Raw genomic sequence first — 21702 nt, forward strand, 5'->3', positions numbered from 1 at the left:
CTGTGTATTTTGAATAATGGAAAATAATGTAGAAGGGAACATTGGGCATTATGATAGGGAAAAATGTAGTGGATTGCCTACAGTAGTTGAACCAATGAATCATATGCTTATCTGCAATGTGACTAAAATATTTTTTGAACAGAAAAGTGGAAAGACTTCTCCTTCCCTAATTTATTTCACTACTTTTTCCCCTTTGTGTACCTTGTGTACTCTCTAGTGTCAAGCTTGAAAATCCTTAAAAATGATAGCACCCTACTAGCACCCTAATAGTTTACTTTTCCTAGGTTGCCTTATCTTAAATCTGTGTGAAACTTCCCAATGAATTAAATGTCTAGTAATATCTTGAGTGCTCTTCAAATTGGTGATGGATTAAAAGGGATATAAGGTAGTGATAATATATGAGATTGCAAAAAGACAGCAATGGATATAAACGATTGGAGAAGGCCAGTAAATAAAAGTTGACGTAAGCATTTGTGATCACTAATAAGAAAACATTTATTTTCTTATAAATGTAAATAATTGAAAACAAAAAATACCATAGTGTACACTGTACACATTTGAAGGATACTTACAATGAAGTTACAAATAAGACATTTCAGGATCAGAGATGTACTGACAGTAAACGGTTGCTACGTTGGAGTCTCAGAACTCCACAATACAGTAACATCTACACTATTAGTATTAGAGCTTTAGGTTTAAGATATATATTAACTATTTCAATATTAAAATGAAAGAAAAGTAACACAGGGCTAGCAAACTGAGAAATTACACGTTTAATTTGTATTTGGGTTATTGGGTTGACAACACTTATTCTTCAGTTGCCATCTTCATCAAATACTCTTTGTCTATTTTGAAGAGTCTCCATCCTTCCTCAGATGATAGATCAGAAGCTCCACGTCTTTTGTAAAATTTAATGGAAGGTTCATTCCATTCTGCTACTAAGAAGTGCATACTGCTGCAACGGCATTTGACAGCAATCTGAAGAAAGAAATAAAGAACATGAACATAGGAGTAAAAGTAGTGGCATATTTGTGGTACCTGTAAATGTATATATGGTACATGGTATATATAGACATGGTAACTGTAAATGTATATATCTATATATAAATATATATTAAAATTAGTGCCAATTTTAAATATTCCTTGTGTGCTCATTTGAATTGCATTAAGAATGCCTCAAAATTACAGATTCCCAGACAGCTACAAAAAAATAATTCCAAATGTATTTTTGATTGCTTTGCAACCCAAGATGAGTGTTTTATAGGTTAACCTCAATATCAATTTTTAAAAACTTTCACAACATAGTATAAAGTCACTGAAAAACTGGATGAATACTGCAATACATACATTTAACATACAGGTGTTCCTCTTTTAATGATCATTTGCTCAAACTTAAAGACAGTGCTGAACAAGTGGTAGTTAAGACCGCTCCTTGTACTTACAGCTGGTGCAATGTCCCTACTCACATGATAACGATCAAGACTCGGCACCTAGTTCATAATTACATCACAGCCTTTGTTGGCTTCCTATAAGCAGTGTCAATGGGGAAGCAGGCAAATGGCAATTATGTGACTTTCCTGGTTAACAACATGCAATGGTTTGCTGAAGAATGACAACTGGGGCCAGAATTTCCATTACTAAGCAGCATAGTCATGTGGTGTTTTATAGCTGCATCACTTAGCAATGGAAATTTTAGTCCCAATAGCCATAGTTAAGTAAGAACTACATATACTATTTCAACAATAGCATTTCAATAATATTGGCTTTATGGGACTAAGAATTCCTTATTGCTTCAACTGTATTTAAAAATAATTTTTTGAACAGGTTTTAGAACTATGATTCAGTGTGTTATCACAAAGAGCTCAAATGTAGATTGAATTAAGATCATGCAAATACTTTTTTGCTGAGGAAAGAGTATCACACTTCAATGCACAAATATATTTTGAATATAGCATCCTGTCTGTGAAAGAATCCTAATCAAAATGAGCCTTTAAAATGTGTAACAGATTTATCATTAAATTGTTTTTGAATAACTGAACAAAAAGTAATATATCAAATTAAGTGTACATATGTGGGAAGTAAGCATGGTTTACAAGGTTGGAAAATATGGAGAATTAATTAAATGGTTTGGGGTAAAGTAATTTTAAGTATGTTTTTCTTATTTCGTGCCGTTAATATTTGTTGGCTTACTTTTTCTAATTTCTATGTTTTATATAACTCGGCTTAGAACCAAAAGGGAATTACATTATCAGTAATTCATATATATCTTCTAAAATTATTTCCTGGAAACAAAGATCTTTGAAAATTGTTCTTAGAGACCCACTAGATAGTCATCAATGAGTAAAACAAAGTATGAATGGATCAGATGAAATTTCCATTTGTACTGGAAATAACTATAATTGATCAGTTGCTTTCCCCCCCATACAATGGAAAGTCATAATCATCTACTTACCTGACTTAGATTCCTCAGAATTTCTGAACCAATGCCCGAGCCTAAAGATGGGAAAATTTTAATTTTATAAATCAGATTTGTATACAGCTTATAACATGATTCTAAAATATTAATGTTTAATATCTAAGATACCTCTGAATTCATTCATCACAAAGAAATCTTCAAGATACAGCAATTTTCCAATCCATGGATCGTAAGTAAAATAATACATGGCAAAGCCCACAATACTATAACCTGCAATGAAAGGTATTTTTATTTTACATAGGTAGTACATCATTAAAACAGAACTAAGTGTACTTCATATTTTACATGCATTTATCAAAATAGATATTGTAATCATGCAAAATTACCATATCTTTTGCACTGTAAGATGCACCTGACCATACAATGCACCTAGGTTTAGAGGAGGAAAAAAAAATCAGGCAAAACCTGAGAGGACCACAGATAAGTGTTGTCTCATGTGCCAGCTCTGCCTATTGACTCCTCCATTGCAGAAAAGGGACAGAAGAGATGGGCAATGACAAAGACAGAAGAGGCGGGGTTCAGCACTGTAAAAGGACCCCACCCCTGTGGCTCGGCAACCGACTGGCAACCGATACACAGACATTTCCACCTACTTTTTGGGGGGGAAAGTGCATCTTATAGAGTGGAAAATACAGTAATCTGTTATGCTGCAAAAGTAAACATTTGAAATTCAATAAATGCAATAAGAAGTAGCAGAGTACAGATCCCTATCAATTAAAAACTGGTAGAAGAAAATGTCATATTAATAAGATGCAGTTAACTGAACTTGCACATGCCTAGTAACTGTACAGCTGAAATGTATGGCCAGTTGTGTCAGTTTGCCATTAAAATTAGAATTTTTTTGTTGTTAAAAATACTCCTTCCATATCCTATTTATACCATGTTGGATCAATACAAACTTCAACAAATTCACAACGGCAGATCAGAATGCTGTGGTAATTGACTGTTCTTACATTTATATATCAGGACTTTTCCCAAATCAAAGTCCTTGGTATTTATCTTCTAAATAAATTCTAAAGTTTTATTTACAATGCAAAGGTGCTTTAAAGGAGGCAACAGCATTTGTTTCATCTGTGACATCTAAACATTATTAAGAGCAGCTGAATTGCAGCTGAATCTTCAGTTGAATTGCAACAGCCATGTTAATTGCTACCAGTGTTTTTCACTACCATGTTTCTCATATAATAAGGCCGGGTCTTTTTTTTTTTTGAGCCCCGAAAAAATGGCTACGCCGTCTTTTCAGGGGTGACTTAATCCCCCCCCCCCTTGCATCTTCGGGCGGGTAGCGACGGCTTGGATGTTGACCTCGGCGTTGGTGGGCACTTCGTATCAGGGTCAATGCAGGCAGCACCATATCCGGGTGTGCAACAAAAGTACTTCCTAATGGCAAGCCCCCCCCACCATTCCCCCCATTTCGCATGTTTTAATATAGGCCTTAATTTGGGGGGAGGGGCTTAATTTCATTTCATGCCTATAAAACATGCTGGGACTTCCTATTGGGGGAGGCCGTATTGTTGGAGAAACAGGGTACTACTTTTAAAAAGGAGCAAGTGTTCACTTTTCAATTTTTGGCCTTTTCCAGTTACATCTGCATAAGACATTACTGACTCCAATTTGATTTTATAGTCTAATATGCTTTATAGATTTCTAAAAACAGAAATTACATGTATGATTTCTGATCTACCGAGTGTTTTTATACTTTCTTCTTACTTGAGGTAAATGTTTGGGAATAGTGTTTGTCCCTGGAGACCTTACCTCATATATCATGATCATCTACTTTATTGTGTAACGGATCTTTTAGTTACCTCCCCGCCCATCCATGTACACGGAAGGGCCATGTACATGGCGAAGCTAGAGACTGTAACCTGAAGATTGGGACAAATTAAAGAAAATGAGATTTAACAGATTTGCATTGCGATAAGTTAGGGTCAAACAATAACCATGAAATGAAGTGGAATTACACTTTTTCTTCTACTGTTATACCTGGATACCTGGTTCTCCATGGTGTTAAGGATAACAAAGCAATTTTTTTTAAAAAAAACAAAAGACATCAAGTTGGATTCAGAATTTGCTCTTGCCAATAGGAGCATTCCTTGAATGAAATGCTCAGTAGAATCCAGCCAGCAGGGAACAGGAGAGGTGATTCTCTAACCCTCCCCTCTAGATTTCCCTGCACTGTCAGCTATTATGCTATTCTGGATGGTCCTCAGATTCTCCAGAGTAGGTACTTATGCGGATGGGAAGGAAGGAATCATTAAAAATGTCTCCTCCCATTCCCTGCCAGCAGAATTGATCAATTAGATTTAAAAAAAACCCTTCCATTCATGGAAGACAAGATCTGAATCCAATATATATTTTCATGTTTTCAGTATTAACCTGGGAATATTTATGTATAATTCTATTAAAGATGTTTAAATCTTAATATTTTTCTAAACATTACAATGTTTGTTTCACCTTCAGGTGTCCAGTGTTCTTTTGGCACTTCTGCAACAAGGCAGTGGTAGAAAGGATGTTCTCCAAAACCATCCTCAAGAAGATCTGCAGAATGATAACATATGGATGATTTAACTAATTTCCCAATCTCCCATGTAAATTAACTAGATTTATTTTAAAGTATACCATTACCTTTTTCAGTCAGTATTACTTGATCTTTCATATCTTCGTATTTAGCAAGCTCCTGTCCAAAACAAAATATTATGGCTAATTTTCTATTCCATTAGGCATAAAGAGCCACAAGTTCATTTATTTTTATTTGGAAAGTTATGTGTTTTAACCCACTTTCTTATTAATAGTATCACAGAGGTTAGTGATCATAAAGACTCCTTCTCCTAAGAGGAAGGAATTCTTTGCCAACTCATGAGGGCAAAGATGTGTTTCGAAAGGGAGGAAAGGTTGTTTCAGGGTTGACAAAGCAATCTCCACCCCCACCCCACCCTAGGACTTTTGCCCCTAAGTGAAATGTTAGATTTAACCTTTTAAAAAAAACAAGAAAAGCACTTTAGGACAAAGGTAAAACTTCAGTTGGAGAAGGTTCAATATTTGGCAGTAAAATATTGTCTGCTGTTACTTTATTGCAGTAAAAACATTAGTTTGAGCTTATTTTAAACAAATACATCTCATAATTGCTTAAGTTTTGTTTTATTCTACATAATAAAGGTAATATAACAATAAAAAGGTAATATAATTATGATATCTAATTTATAGTTTGAACAGGAGAAAAAAGAACAGCAAAAGTTGGAGGGAAATTAAACAATATAAATACAATGCACGTTATCTAGAATTAATCACAACTACTTAATTTTCTAACAGATTAAAGGCCAGCTTTTGTAGAGTTCGGCACATGAAAACATATCGCACAAACAAAATGCTGATTCTTAAAATGCCAGGAAACCTTTGTTTTCTTAAAGGAGAAATTGTATATAAAGAATAGCAAGAAAAAAGGCAGTCAGGACCCTGACTGTTATTGTAGTGCGTTTTGCTGTCGACCGTGCTGATGTCTCCCGAGTGTCTCATGGTCTCTGGAAGGCTGTTGAGAAAAGTAGCCGAACCCGTGTGGGGAATCGCACCGCTTTTCTGGTTCCTGGGGTAAACCGTCGCTTTCCCACTCCCTTCCCTCCGATGTCTCCAGAGCCCCATATTTTATATTACGCAAAAATTGTTATTTGTTCCGATAAGAACAAAAGGAGGCGAACCGGACGGCGTTGGGCTTAACTTTATTAAGATTTTCCCCAACAGTCGCAGTTGCGTGCGGCGACCGGGAGAGGCTCCCAGACCGACACGAAGCGAGGTATACCTTTATGAGGCGCAGAATATCAGCGCAGTCCTCGGGCCGCGCGGCTCGGATATGGAAAGCGGCCATTTTCGGCGGCGTTTTCCCTTGCGTCCCCCCCCTCTCGCGAGTCCCCGATAGTTGAAGAGCAATAGAAGAAGTTTCTTCATTCGCGTCCCGGGCGCGGCGTTGGCGGCACAGGCAGTTAGGTAGTCAGGCAGGCAGCATTCCCTCAAGCACCGAGAACAAAACCAAACCCGGTGAACGAGCGCCAGTAACACTGCCTAAATAGCTTCCGCTAGAGCCTTTATTTATAGTCCTCTCGGCCAATCACAAACGCCACTTCACACATCCTTCCCTCCCCCACTTTCATTCTCCTACTGATTACCTCATCTTTCTAGGAAATGACGCACTGAGGCTGCATAAAAAGTTACTCAGGCTTTGGGTTGCGCGGACAGCACCATCTTATGGAGCAGCTCATGTTCCGTACAGAGATCTTTTAAGTGTGGGCAGCTAGGATATCCAGATGCTTTGGGGTTTAGTTCTGATCAGTTCCAAGCTGGAAACATCTGGAGGGAAACCTGACTGCTTATTTCTACCATAAATCATTCTACTCTAATCCTCTTTCAAACCCTTTCAATTCTGTAGCAGATGTTCTTTCAAAAGGTCCCCATATTTAGAACAACTGCAAGTAGTTTTTACTTTGCAGCATCAATATGAGGCTATTGTAGAAGAGGTTTGCATATTCACCCCCACTCCATATGCCACATTAGGATTAGTTATCTGGGTGCTTTTGAGTCATGATCTGAGCATGTCCATGGTCATGTCCATGACTCAGAAATACCCAGATAACAACTGTAATCCTAATCTGCATCACACAGACAGTACTTAACTACAGCCCAGCAACAACAGCCAGCCAAACAGCCCAAAATCAGACCATGACTCCGAAATACCCCAACAAACAAAATTCAGACTAATTTACATCTCATAAAAAGGTATTTAAAGAGCTGTATTCTGACAGATGAGCACAATTCAAAATGCACTAATGAAGTCTCCTCGAATGGTGACGAAACATTTGCAACCAAATTGCCAAGCTCAAATCAACAGCCTACCAACCCGAGCTACTAATATTCAAACACATTGCAATCACCTTTGGGCGTCCAACGCTCAACGCCACTTGTCATTGGGAGACCTTCACTTGCAGAGAAGCTTCCACACACTAGCAACTATTCTTCCTTCATGAATGCCTACAACAAAACATACTTTCTCAAAGCATTAACTACATTACAGAAAACAGAATGGCAAAACAGAATGGTAAATGCATGATCTGACTGATGATAACAGACACAACTGTTTTAACAAATACATAAAATGCTTCAATGAGCAAAAGCTCTTATGCAATAATACCATTGGACCAGTGGTGGGATCCAAATAATTTAACAATCGGTTCTCTGCCCTAATCACTTACATCGACATCACTCACATTGAGGGGTGCCTTGCCTCACCCTGCCTCTTACCGCACTGGCCCTGTCTTTTCCCTCCCAACCACTCCTTGCCTGGCCTGAGAAGTTAAGGCTGACACCGCTGGAGACCACCCCATTGGGGACTGACAGCTAGCCCTAGCTGGGTTCCTAACCACAGCCAGGATGATATGCAGCCAGTCCAGCTTCGTGCCTCTATTCATGCATTAGGCTAAGCTCAAACAAGTTGGGAAACCAGCCATTTTGGCTTAGAGGGCTGCACTGCCCTGCATTATGGCCACTTTGGGGATCACACATTAGCAGGCCCACATCCTGTGCACTCCCCCCTCCTTTTGTGCAAAAAAAAAAGAAAAAGAAAAGAAAACTGATTTTGTCCTCTGGATCACCGCCAAGCTCTCTTGGGCAGATTTTGGCTGCTTCCAACCATGGAAAAGGAGACGGCCGCCCTGCTCCCTTCTCCACCCTGCTTCTTGCCTCTTCCATCTCCCCAATAAATCAGGGATCGGGGAGAGAGAGAGAGGCCCTCTCCAGTCACCCCTCTTCTGTCTCCAATTTGCCTCCCTGGCTCGTACGTTTTCACACAAGTCTTCCCCACCGCCCCCTGCTCCAGCTGCTTTCCCTTGTCTAACACCCAGCGATGGAGAAGTTGCTCTGCCATGAGATGGGCAGTGAGGGGGTGCCTGAGCAATGCTCCTGCACCAAAAAACCTTCCCTTCCCGTCCTCCAGTGTAAAGATTGGGGCTTATTATTCCATCGTAGGCTTAGGGGAGCCCTGCTGTCAAAGTGGATCCTGGGTGCTGCGCTGCAATGGAGAGGCCTGCATGAGGGAAAGAAGAGCAGGGAAAGAGGAAAAGCGGCCTCCTTCCTTCAAGCTGGCTGCTCCATTTCCCTCCCTCCTCACTATCAAAGCGGATCCTGGGCACTGTGCTGCAATGGAGAGGCTGGCACAAGGGAAAGATGAGGAGCAGGGAAAGAGGAAAAGCACAAAGGTCCCACAAACTTTTGTTTCCCTGTACATAATGGTGAGAAACGCGACGGAGGAACACAACGGAGCTGGAAATCAGGCAGGCAAAGAAATGTTTGGAGGAAGCGAGAGCATGTGGGTGGTGGTGGGTGGGACAAGCTCCATGGTACTGTGCTGTAATGGGGAAACGGGCAACTGAGTGGCCAGCATTAAAGAAGGAGGAGGCTGTTTCTCCTCTTTCTGTGTTCCTCGTCTTTCCCTCATGCTGGCCGCTCTATTTCCCATTTCTCCATTGTAGCGCAGCTCTTCTGCCCACAAAAGCCTGGTCTTTGATGGCTGATGCTGAAAGGCAGAGAAACAGCTGCCAGGAAGAAGCCAGTCGGCCCAGGAGTTGGGAATACCCTTCCTCCCTCTCCCCACCTCTCCCCACCTGCCAACCACAAATTGCATTGATAAAGGGGGTGGGTGGCTAAGTGAAGGGCAGGAAGTGCTGCCATGCCCGGCGAGAGGGAGAAAAGAGATGGCAAGAGGAATCCCATCTCGCTACATGCGCCCCAATGAAAGGCAGTGGCAGCCTGGCTGCTTCCCTTCCCCACACACTCTGGTGCTAGAAGCCAAATATCAGCCACATACTCAGTCTCAATCGCCCATTTATACCTCTCTCTTTCTGTGTCTCTGGCCTCACCGGGTGCCACAGTCCATCACGCAGGCCGGGAAGGGTGCACCTATGGTTGGATGGCAGGCGGCAGCAGGGTGTGCTCGGCAAACTGCTTGATGAACTTGTGCAGGCAGATGTAGAGTGCACTCAGGAGGCAGATGCAGGCCAAGAGGGCAGCCTCGCTTGGGTGCAGGAATGGCAGCAGTTCTGAGGAGGAGGAAGGGCACTGGGCCAGGCCCACGGAGGGAGGGCTGCCCCACTGTTGCCTCTATCTGCAGGTTGCCACCCATGAAGGAGCACCGAGATGCCAAAATAGCCTTAGGAGAAGCCGACCTAGGCAAGGAATGCTGGAGAGGGGAGGGGCGGGGCCAGGCAGTGGTGGGATTAGCCAGTTCTCTGAACTACACACAAAGTTAACAACCAGTTTGGCTGAACTGGGCTGAACCGGCTGAATACCACCTCTGCATGACCACAACTTATGCAAAGTTTGAATGCAGCAATCGAGCACAGAACAATAAATAAAAGAGAAAAGAAGCACACTGCCCTGTGAAGCAAGATATCCAGAGTAACAGCTAACAACTCTCACAACAACGAACAAGCCTGGATCAAGAACCTATCCAACTGACAACTCAAAGATGAGGAACAACAAGTCCTGATTAAGGGATTCAACTTCATCCACGAAGATGCATCAAAAACAAAATTTCTAGCAAGCCTAGAAAACGCCTTAAAATAGAAAGATCTCAGCGAAGAAGCCTAACAACAAATATGTCAGACCATTGTCCCGATGCTGAGATACAAACAAAATTCCAGCGTCTTTATAAAACAGGAACAGCAATGAAGTCCATCAAAACTGATAACAATATTGGGGCAGAGCTGACATTACGGTGATACGACTGAGTTTCTCAGAGCTCCTGGGGTGCCGTCAAAATTCTGACAGCTGGTGGTCCATTTTGCCCTAAATCGCCTTGGAGGGGCGATAATCAAGGAGGGGCATACTCTGTCGATCCCAGGGATACTGCAATATCCCTAGTTGAGCCAGAGACAACCTCTCCAGCTGATTGGAAAGGAAAGCAGCCATTGTGAGCCACTAAGAGGCTGGGGCAGCTGCCAATGGAAAGAAGAACTAGAAAGCGTGATCGAACTGAGTGAAAAAGAATTTTTAAAAAATTCTTTAAAAAAAGAGCCCCCAGGGAGAAAAGGGTGAAAGAGAAAGCCAAAGATAAAGGTGGAGGTGGGTTAACCCCACCCCCCACCCCCACCCAGAAGAAAGCGATGAGGAAAGTGGTTTCCAGAACAAATAGTGAAAGGAAGTCATTAATCAAGGATTTGTGAATGGAGAGTAATATTAAAACTGGACCTGACTTGTTGAAATTATTGGATTAAGCTAAGGGAAATAAGAAGAGACATTTGGATTTTCCCTTTTTGTTTCTTGTGACTTTTTAATTTACTGCATCTGAACATAAACTATGAAGGGCCTAAAATAAAAAGGGAAAGAGAAAAAGAAAGCAGTGCAACAGTGCCATCTAAAGGCAAAAGAGGAAAATAGAAGACAGAGGGAGAAAGAGGGAAAGACTACATGATCTTGATACTATGTGAATAGACAGATAATGACATACAACTTTCATCATAAACTGTGTAACTCTAGGAAACTAAAAGAACAAAAGAGACACAAAGAAATAGAAGACTAAATCCCTTTCTCCTGGACTGTTTTGTCTAACAACTGCAAGTCTGCACTGTGGAATTTATTGTTGGAGAAAAACTGATGGTTGGAGTTTGAAAGCTGGTGGCCTAATGTGGATTTTACTTTTTACTTATTATAATACTACCATGTTAATTTTTGGACATTATTTTATGTTACCTTTTTACCTTTTTTTTCTTCTTTATTGTTTTAAATTTTTAACTAAATTTTCAAGGGAATTTTTTCCTTTTTCTTGCTCTTTTTCCGCTTATTTTTTATTTTTTTATTTTTTAATATTTTATCTTCTTTTTTTGCTATAATGCTGTTATACCATATTTTTATTGTTTTTTGTATACTCTCTTCTTTTTGGAAAGTACAATAAATGTGACTTGGATTAGGGTATAAAAGAACCTGAAGAAAGAAATTTAGGAGAAGTCATAGCAACCTCATTGTGGTTTAAAATTTGGTTTGACTTGCTCGGATTATTACAAGACGGACTACAAAGAGATTATAAAGAGACAAAAAATAAAATATCTTTTCCTGCAGAATTTTTTGGGGATTTTCCCAGGGTCTCTGTTTGCAGAGATCCTGTGAAAATCTTTTAAAAACTCTGCAGGAAAATTCCCCACCCCATTTTCCTACCGATCGATCATTCTTTATTTGGGATCGCAGGATACCAGCTCCAGCTCCGTTCTCAGGGGGAGAGAGAGACTTTTGGCTTCATGCAAGGAAAGCAGCAGAAGCAGCAGAAGTCTCTCCCCTAAACTCTGCCAAAAATGAGTCTTTGCCAGCGCAGCCTCGTGGAGCAGGATGCCTTGAAGGGTCCCAAAGACTCATTTCTGGTGGAGTTTGGGAGAGAGAAAGAAACACTTTTGCTGCTTTCCTTGTGTGCAGCCAAAAGCAGAAGAAAGAAGCCAGGAAAGGCGCATGGGGCACATGGGGCAAGTTCCCCCCTCTGCCCTTTCCCCATCCCCTCACTACCTCATGTTGTTCGCAATGCAAGCGATGCAAGCCTTGTGTTCCCGCAGACCATGTGGGCGGTGCAGCCTTGTGTTCCCATACATCCTGGATTAATTGCTTTAGGGGTAAAATTTCTCTGCGGACCACCAAAATTTTCTTGTAGACCATCAGTAGTCCACAGCCTATCAGTTGGCGACCACTGTAATAAAGCACAAAATGGAAATAATAGACAAAGAATAAAGTAAAAAGTTCCAAACAAAACTTTTTTGAAAATGCAAATAAACCTGTTAGAAGTGGCATAAACTCTTTTACCTAGGAGACAAATAAAAGACAATATGAGAATAATCATGAACACTCTGGAATATTATGAAGCACATTCATAAAAACAGATGGCATTAATATTTCTAGATGCACAGATGGCTTTTGATAACATGAACTGGCAGTTTATGCTGGCACAAATGGAAGAAATGGACTTTGGGGAAAGGTTTATTAAAATGATTAAGATAATATATCACAAACAATATGCAAAGGTGATGATAAACGGATAATTGATTGGAAAAGTTAACATTAAGAACGGAACAAGGCAAGGGTGCTCCTTGTCACCATTACTTTTTGTATTAACTTTAGAAGTGTTAAATAGAAATATTAGGAAAGACAAGGAGATAAAAGGGATGGAAATAAGAAAAGAATACAAATTACAGGCATTTGCAGCTGATTTGGTTTTTATATTAGAAGAACCACTAGGAACAGGAGCTAAGTTGATAAATAAGAAAGAGGAATATGGAAAAGTGGCAGGATTCAAAATAAACAAAAGGAAAACTAAAATATTGGTAAAAATATGACAGAGAAACAGAAAAGAGAGTTAATGGAGAGATTAGATATTCAGATTACAAAGAAAGTAAAATATCTGGGGGTTCAGTTAACGGCCAGATGTGGAACGATTAAGGAAAATAATTATTACAAATTGAAACAACAAATCAAGACAGATTGGAAAAATGGGGGAATATGCAGTTATCATTAACAGGAAGAATAGCAACAATTAAGATGAATATACTACCAAAACTATTGCATTTTTCAAACAATTCTGATAAAACTGGAGAAAAAATATTTTTATGACATTAACAGAATAGTATTGAAATATATATGGCAAGGGAAAAAAGCAAGAATTAACTTTAAAATGCTGCAGGATGCAGGAACTAGAGGAGGGTTTGGGTTACCTAATTTGGAATTATATCATCAAGCTACGGTACTAACATGGATGAAAGAATGGATTACTGTAAGAAATACAACGTTATTGGAGGGGCATGATTTGCAATTGGGCTGGCACACCTTTTTATGGTATGGAGGAAGCAAAATACATGGTTACTTTCAAAGCATTTTATTAGGAATGCTTTATTGTTAACATGGGAAAAAACTACAGAACAACATTATTTGAAAATCCCAGTCTGGTTATCGACAACAGAAACACTTAGACACCCAAATGTTTGTAAAATGGGAACTATTGTTACATATAAGGATATACTGAATGAAAAGGGTGAGCTCAAAACAAAACAAGAATTGAATGAACAAAGGGTTGATATGAATTGGTATTCATATATGCAAATACAATCAACATATGAAATATATGTTAAAGTTGAAGGTATTCATAAGGAATTGACAGAGCTGGATAAAATATTAACAGGAACAGAAGATAAGCTGATCAAAAAATTGTACTGTTACCAGGTGTTAAATTAGACGAAGAGCAAGTAAAGGAAACGATGATAGCATGGACAAAAAATTTCGGGTATGCTATACTACTAGATAAATGGCAGAAGCTGTGGGAAAGAAACTGTAAATTAACAATATCGACAGCATACAAAGAATCTGTATAAGATGTTTTATAGATGGCACTTTGCAGTAGTAAAACTGGCAAAGATGTTTAAAGATAAATCAGCTAAATGCTGGAAGTGCCACCGGACACCTGGATCATATTACCATATGTGGTGGACATGTGTAGAAGCAAAAAGATGTTGGACAAAAATACACACATAGTTGGAAAAAATGATAAAGCAACATATAGATTTGAAACCTGAAATATTTTTACTAGGGATGTACCTGAATGTTACAGTAAAGAAAAAATATACTTGATTATCCATATATTAACAGCAGCCAGGATTGTATTTGCTCAGAATTGGAAAAGCAATAAAATTACGGCAGAGGAAAAAGTGACTGAGAAAATATTTGAATGTACAGAGATGAATAGATTAACACTGGCAATTAAAGAAAAAGAAGAAACTGAATATTACATGGTATTGGGGTTTATTTTATCAATGGTTGGAAAATAAAACAAGTTAAAATGGAGTAGATGAATATATAAAGAAATAAGTTAAGATTGTTTATAAAGATAATAGATATAAGAGATAATGATTTATTAAGGATTATTATTATTATTATTATTATTATTATTATTATTATTATTATTATTATTATTATATTATTATTTATTGGTAAGAAAAGTACTAAACTATAATTGTTAGCACAAGATATATGTACCAGTTGACACTGTTTAAAGGAAAGATCTATTGCAAATAAAAAATAAAAAACTTTTGGGGAAAAAACCTTATAACAATATCGTTGTCTTACCAGACGACAAAAGTCGAATGATAATCTTACTAGACAAGTCTGACTACATATAAAAGGTCAAGCAACTCCTACAGGATACATCGGGTGTCAGCAACCCACGGCTCCAGAGCTGCATGCGACTGTTTCATCCCTCTGCTGTGGCTCCCTGTCAGCTGAACCCACCACTGGCTGGCCCCTTCCCTCACCCGCCCCTTCCAGTAACTCCTCACCTGGCCTGAGAAGGTAAGGGTGATAGCAGGGGATGGAGACTTGCTCCATATTCCAGAGCAGGAGTGTAGCACCCCTTACCTACTTGCCTCATCTTGTAGGTGCTTCTTCTGGCCCTTATTGGTGCTGCATGCATCTCAGTTGCTTGGGGAGATGTGCAATTTGCTCTCTGCCCCAAGACACTGGCCCGGCCCAGCTGTGGCTGAAGCCGCTGCTCTCATCACCTCCATAGCCTGCCTGCTACTCTTGCAGCATCTTGCACAGCACAGTTAAATTTAGCGTGCTTCACAATGGGGGAGATGGCATCCCCTCCTCTTCCTGGAGCCCATTAAGACGCGGAGCATCAGCTGCATCCAGGCTGGGCCAGTGTCTCAGGGTGGAGAGCAAGTTGCGTGTCTCTCCAAGAGACTGAGGTCCATGCAACTTCAACAAGGACTGGGAGAAGCACCCGCGAGATGAGGCAAGTGGCGCTTTGCTCCCGTTTTGGAACATGGAGTGTGCCTCTATCCCCTGCCATTGCCCTTACCTTCTTGAGGCCAGGCGAGGAGTGACTGGGAGGGGAGGGCGAGGGGTGGGGCCAGCCAGTGGTGGGTTCATCTGACAGGGAGCCACAGCTGGGGGGCAAAAAAACCCCAACCCTTGCCTGTTTTTGGAAATGGTTCAAGAGGGAACACACAAGAGAGAGAGAGAGAGAGAGAGAGAGAGAGATGAAAAAGACAGGGAGAGAGAGAGAAAAAAGAGAGAGACAGGGAGAAAGAGATGAGAGATAAAGAGAGATCAGAGAGACAGACAGAGATGGAGAAAGAGGACTTCCGGTTTGTCGGCTTCGCTAGCGGCAGGGATTCGCGATACTGCGCGATCCCTGCGGTGCTAGCCGTTTTGGTGCCTCCGATCTGGACGGGTTTGGAGGCTAAGGCTGCCCTGCAGGGGCGGCTGAAGATAGGGGGATCCGGAGAGGGGTTTGGGGGTGTTGCAGACCCCCTCCCCGGCCGGCAAAACCCCCTTTTCTCAAGACGGTGCAGCGGCGGTCCGTAATGGCCGCCACAAAGAAGCCGGCAGCTGGGTAAGAATGTGCAGGAGGAAGAGGAGAAAGTTTTTTTAAAGTGAAAGTTTTTCTTGGCTGACCCAGGACTTTAAGACATATTTAACATCCTGAAAATTATGGCTTTCTGAATGATACTTTCCAGAAGAGAACTATAAGCGGCAATTTTGAGGTGCTGAAAGGAAAGTTTACTCTCCTTCCCTATGGAATCAACAAATGGATATTGAGAAACCTGTCTTTTTATAGAAAGCTAAAACTTGCTTTCTGTGATAAGTGGGAAGGGAGAGGACAATATATATATTGTCCTCAATCTATATATTGTCCTCAATATATATATTGTCCTCAATCAAGATACAAAAAGAGCCAAAAAACAGACAGAAGATATCAGAGACACCCATCAAGCAGAACACAGCAAACTCCGAGACCAATAAACACAGACCAAGACTCCCAACCAATCAGGATGAAGAAAAAACCTTTCTGGCACAGCAATAGGCTGCCCCAAATTTAAATCTGAAACCACTGTAAAAGTCTGACCCACAGACGGACACAATACAGAAGCCTGATGATGGCAGATGAGATTCTGCTGAAACGTTGCTACAACTTTAAAAGAACTACAATGACGTGGGAAAATACCCGAACCAAGCCGAACACTATATATATATATATATATATATATATATATATATATATATATTAAGATCTTGTTGGAGGAGATGCCTTAAGGATTTAAAGACTGAAATTTATTGCAATAAGGCTTTAAAATACAGATTTGGTCTTTTTTTGATTGATATTACCCCAGGAAGAGAAAGTGAGAACTTTGTTTTGGCTGGGACTGAGTGATGACTTTGGGATTTTGGGACTGTTCTAATTTTTGAAACATCTTGGTTGTTGTAAGAAGAAAGATGAAAAAAAGAAAAGAAAAGATTTATAATGGCTTTTTCCGTTGAGGAACTGAGAAAAGAATATGAACAAACAAAAAGAGATGGCAAGGACGCTGTAAAGGAAGCTTTTCTCTTTTTAGAAATGGCGCTTGCTATCTATCAACAAACACAACAACAGATGGAGGAGGAGGAGGAGGAGGAGGAGGAGGAGGAGGAGGAAGAAGAAGAAGAAGAAGAAGAAGAAGAAGAAGAAGAAGAAGAAGAAGAAGAAGAAGAAGAAGAAGAAGAAGCCATCTTTAATGAATCTCAAAATTTAATTAAGAAAGAAAGGAGAAAGAGAGGAAGGAAAATGAAGGACTTAAGATTTAAAAAAACACCCAAGAAAGAGAAAAATAAGATGCAAAATCAATATAATGCTAGAAAACAAAAGAAAAAAGGAACACAACAGAGAAGGGAAGCTAACAAGGCAGAGGCTAGGAGAAGGGGGGGTAGAAAGGCCTGGTGGGAGAAGAAAGAAAGGGAAAAGGTGGAGAAAAGCCACAAAGCTTTGAAACCAGATGGGAAAAGATGAATTTTTTTTAGGGACAAAGGGTAATGTATAATTTGTTTAAAAAAGATTCTGCAAGGTACATAAGATGGTACTGTAGCATTTGTATTAGAAATAGAAAATTAGAATGGTTTAAGAGTTAATAAGAGATTAAAATATTGAAATGTTTAGTAATGTATTTAATCATTTTGGATTTATTATTTTTCTTTTTAAAAATTAGTAGATAGAATGTACCAAGCAGAATCAGATTGGGTATTAGGTGTTATTTTAAATGTTAATTTAGGGGGATGATAGAAAGGCATCGTACTCTGATTAGTGATTTCAAGAGAAACTCTTTTTTCTTTTTACTATAGGGAATGAGACAAATGGATAATAAAGAATGGACAAAAGATACAAATATAATGATTTAAATTAAAATGAATTAAATAAGATAGAATTAAGAAGAGTGAAATGTGTGGAGAAGCTAATTTAGAAGATATAGAATGGTAAATAAAATAGGTAATGGCATGTAAGATGAGCATGAATATAATTGAAGTCCATGTAGAGAGAGGTTTCTGGGGCCAAGTTACTTTCCTAAAAGATCTCTTATATTTTTGTGTTTTGTGTGTTTATGTATGTGGGAGAATTAATAAAACCTTGCAGGAATATAGAATGAGAATAATGGTAACCAAGTCAGAGAGAAATAGATGATAATTATAAATTGGATAAATATAGAGAAAAATAATAATATTGAAATTGGATAAGAGTAAAGAGTAATAAAGAGAAATTGGATAAGAGATATTTGTATGCTCATATGGAAATGGTCTAAAATAGAATTATATTGTATAAAATAATGTTTTATTTGACTTGTAAAATTTATAATGGAAAGAGGTTCATGTATTTAATGGTTAATGATGGTTTGTTTGTCTTTAAAATTAATAAAATTTGTTTTAAAAAAAAAGAGATGGAGAAAGAGATGAAAGACAGAGATGAGAGAGATACAGACAGAGAGATGAGAGATAGAGAAAGAGATAGAAAGAGATACAGAGGGAGAGGAGAGAGACAAAGAAAGAAAGAAAGAAAGAAAGAGACAGGGAGAAAGAGAGACAGAGATGAGACAGAGAGAGGGAGAAAGAAATAGAGAGAGATGAGAGACAGACAGACAGGCAGAGAGATGAGAGAGAGGGAGAAAGAGACAGAAAGAGACAGAAAGACAGAGAGGGAGACAGAGAGATGAGAGAGAGGGAGACAGACAGGGGGAGAGAGAGAGAGATGTTTCCCACAGAAAAGAAAACAGGGAGCCACAAAACCTGGGTAGGCATGGCTGGGGGGATTATGTGACTTGGGAGTGAGTTATGAGTTGGCCACACCCACTCAGGTGTTTTCTGTGGGAAACAGGTCCAAATGGCTCTTTGAGTGTTTAAGGTTGCAGACCCCTAGGATACATCCATCTATAGGCACCCATCGGCTCACAAGAATTTGGACCACATCTCAATAATAACAGCCAGCCACTCAAACTATCGAACAGAATAGAATAGAATAGAATAGAATAGAATAGAATAGAATAGAATAGAATAGAATAGAATACTTTATTGGCCAAGTGTGATTGGACACACAAGGAATTTGTCTTGGTGTAAATACCCTCAGTATACATAAAAGAAAAGATACATTTGTCAGGAGTCAAGAATCATAAGGTACGACACCTAATGGTAGTCATAGGGTACAATAAGCAATCAATCATACTAGGAAACAGTCAATATAAATTGTAAGTATACAAGCGACAAAGTTACAGTCATACAGTCACAAGTGGGAGGGGATGGGTGATAAGGACTGATGACAAGATTTAAGGGAATTATTTGTTTAGCAGAATGGTGGCTTTCGGGAAAAAGCTGTTCTTGTGTCTAGTTGTTCTGGTGTGCAGTGCTCTATAGCGTTGTTTTGAGGGAAGGAATTGAAACAGTTTATGTCCGGGATGTGAGGGGTCTGTAAATATTTTCACAGCCCTCTTTTTGACTTGTGCAGTATACAGGTCCTCAATTGAAGGCAGGTTGGTAGTAATTGTTTTTTTCTGCAGTCCTGATTATCCTCTGAAGTCTGTGTCTGTCCTGTTGGGTTGCAGAACCAAACCAGACAGTTATAAAGGTGCAGATGACAGACTCAGTGATTCCTCTGTAGAACTGGATCAGCAGCTCCTTGGGCAGTTTGAGCTTTCTGAGTTGGCGCAGAAAGAACATTCTTTCTTGTGCTTTTTTCATGACGTTTTTGATGTTAGGTGTCCATTTTTGGTCTTGTGATATGATAGAACCTAGAAATTTGAAGGTCTCTACTCTTGATACAGTGTTGTCTAGTATTGTAAGAGGTGGTACTATGGCAGGGTTTCTTCTAAAGTCTACCACCATTTCTACAGTTTTGAGTGTGTTCAGTTTCAGGTTGTTCCGGTTATACCATGAGGCAAGTTGTATAACCTCCTGTCTGTATGCAGATTCATCATTGTCTCGATCACTGTTGTGTCATTAGCAAACTTCAGTATTTTAACAGATGGATCTTTTGAGATGCAGTCATTGGTATATAGGGAGAAGAGAAGTAGAGAAAGCACACAGCTTTGGGTGGGGGGCTGTGCTGATTGTACAGGTATAGAATGTGATTCTGCCTAGCTTCACCAAACAAGCTGAAACCAGACCATGACTCAGAAGCACCCATAAAACAACTCTAATCCTTATCTGCATCACACAGATGGTACTTAACTACAGCCCAGCAACAACAGACAGCCAATCAAACAGTTTTAAATCAGACCATGTCTCAGAAATATCCGAAGAAACAACATTCAGACTAATTTGCATGTTATAAAAAGGTATTTAAAGAGCTGTGTTCTGAAAGATCAGCACAGTTCAAAATGTACCGATGATGTCTTCTTGAATGGCAATGAAACATTTGCAACCAATTTTTTATACTTGGAGCTCAAACCAACAGCCTAGATAGGAAACTATCAATCCAGTCAGGGTTACAGCCTTAATTTTAATTAATTTATCTAACTTTAATTTGTATTATTGACTGTGCTGCTTCTGACAGAACTGTCCAGGAGGTTGATACCCGTACACAACAATTTTACATAAATTACCATGTAGCTGTGATGGTAGCACCTATTAAATACTTTAATACAACTATTGATTCCCTTGGCAGCAAAAGTCCTTCAGATGTAGATCACTATATCTATATCCACCCGTCAGGTTGTGCTCCCTTCAAAATCCAAGAAAGAAATAATCAGACTCCATGGGTTAGAGCAAAGTTATCCTTTTACTGGAAATCAAAGTGGAAGCTACAGATTTAATTCCGAATCTGAGGAATTGGCGCGCAGATCACATATACAAAGGAATGGAATTGTTCCCACCCCCCAAAGTCCAAATGACTCTTCCAATTAAAAGTTCTGAATATGATCATGTGGCCATCTTCAGGTGGTGATGAGGCCTCTGTCCGTTGACCTTGACATATTTTGATAAAACTTCGCAGCTGCGCAAAAGGGGATAGAAGCTAGCCAAGAAATGGAAAGTTAAAGACAAGAATTCATATACCCCCTCCCCTTGCTACCCACAGCAAAGGAATGCAAAACACCTCCAGCTTTCTTCCCCTCCAAGTCCCCCCCCCGTTGCTAATGACAGCCGAAAGAAATAGTATAGCATAGCAGCAGAGAAGATGCAATAGTTAGGATGCAGAAAATATAAGATGTGGAAAATATCTTGAGGCTGACATTCCCATTTGTTGCTGTCACCTGATTTCAAGTGTTGGACTCACTTGAGGATCAATTAAAGCCATTGTTGCTGTTAGCTCCTCTCAGTTTCTTTTTGGACTTTCTCATTACTCCTGCTATGACAACTTTCACTCATGGTCCCTATTGATGGAGAACCAATTTTAACCCCTAGCCTCTCTAGTTCTCCCCAAGGCTTTGGTAGAAGTTCTTCTCTTTGGCCACTGCTTGGCCATGTGCCAGCACTTGAAATTCTTCTTGGTTTGCTCACTGCTGGACATAGGGTGACTGTAGGACTCTCCTTTTGGTGTCCTTTTTGTCAGTGTTGTAGGTACCCCTTGATGTGTCTCCTTGAATCTTTCTGAGATTTCTCTGATCTTCCAGTAGCTCCCACAAGTTTGGGAATGAAACAAAAAACCTCTCCTGCTCTTCCAATCTCTTTCTTTTCTATCTTTTGTATTAGATTGCTTACATTGTTCTTAAGTCTCATGGAACTTTTTTTTTTCTTCCTCCCCCTAACTTACTTCTAGCTTCACTTTACCTACTTGGTGGTTAGAGAGAGAGAGGGGAGATTTTAAGACTAGTGGTGGGCAAAAAGTAAACCGAACCCAGTAATCAGAAACGACAGCTCCTCCGCCCCCCAAAGGTTCCTCACTTGATCAACGATTATTAGGCAATTGGCCAATGAAATCAAGA

The 21702-nt window shown here is 39.7% G+C and overlaps 1 protein-coding gene across 1 annotated transcript; it reads right to left on the bottom strand.

Annotated features, from left to right (window-relative positions):
- Positions 1–470: 470 nt before the first annotated feature.
- Positions 471–6586, bottom strand: SAT1 (spermidine/spermine N1-acetyltransferase 1). Its single transcript, XM_026674900.2, has 6 exons — positions 6270–6586; positions 5102–5153; positions 4931–5014; positions 2585–2686; positions 2453–2493; positions 471–978 (listed from the first exon to the last, which is right to left on the bottom strand). Exons 1-6 carry the CDS (start codon positions 6333–6335, stop codon positions 808–810), a joined length of 516 nt encoding a protein of 171 aa, XP_026530685.1. The 5' UTR covers positions 6336–6586; the 3' UTR covers positions 471–807.
- Between the last annotated feature and the right edge of the window lie 15116 nt (positions 6587–21702).

Source organism: Notechis scutatus, chromosome 5, assembly GCF_049901735.1.
Source record: "Notechis scutatus isolate UNSWTSFEM ecotype Mainland chromosome 5, rNotScu1.2, whole genome shotgun sequence".
NCBI classification, from domain to species: Eukaryota; Metazoa; Chordata; class Lepidosauria; order Squamata; family Elapidae; genus Notechis; species Notechis scutatus.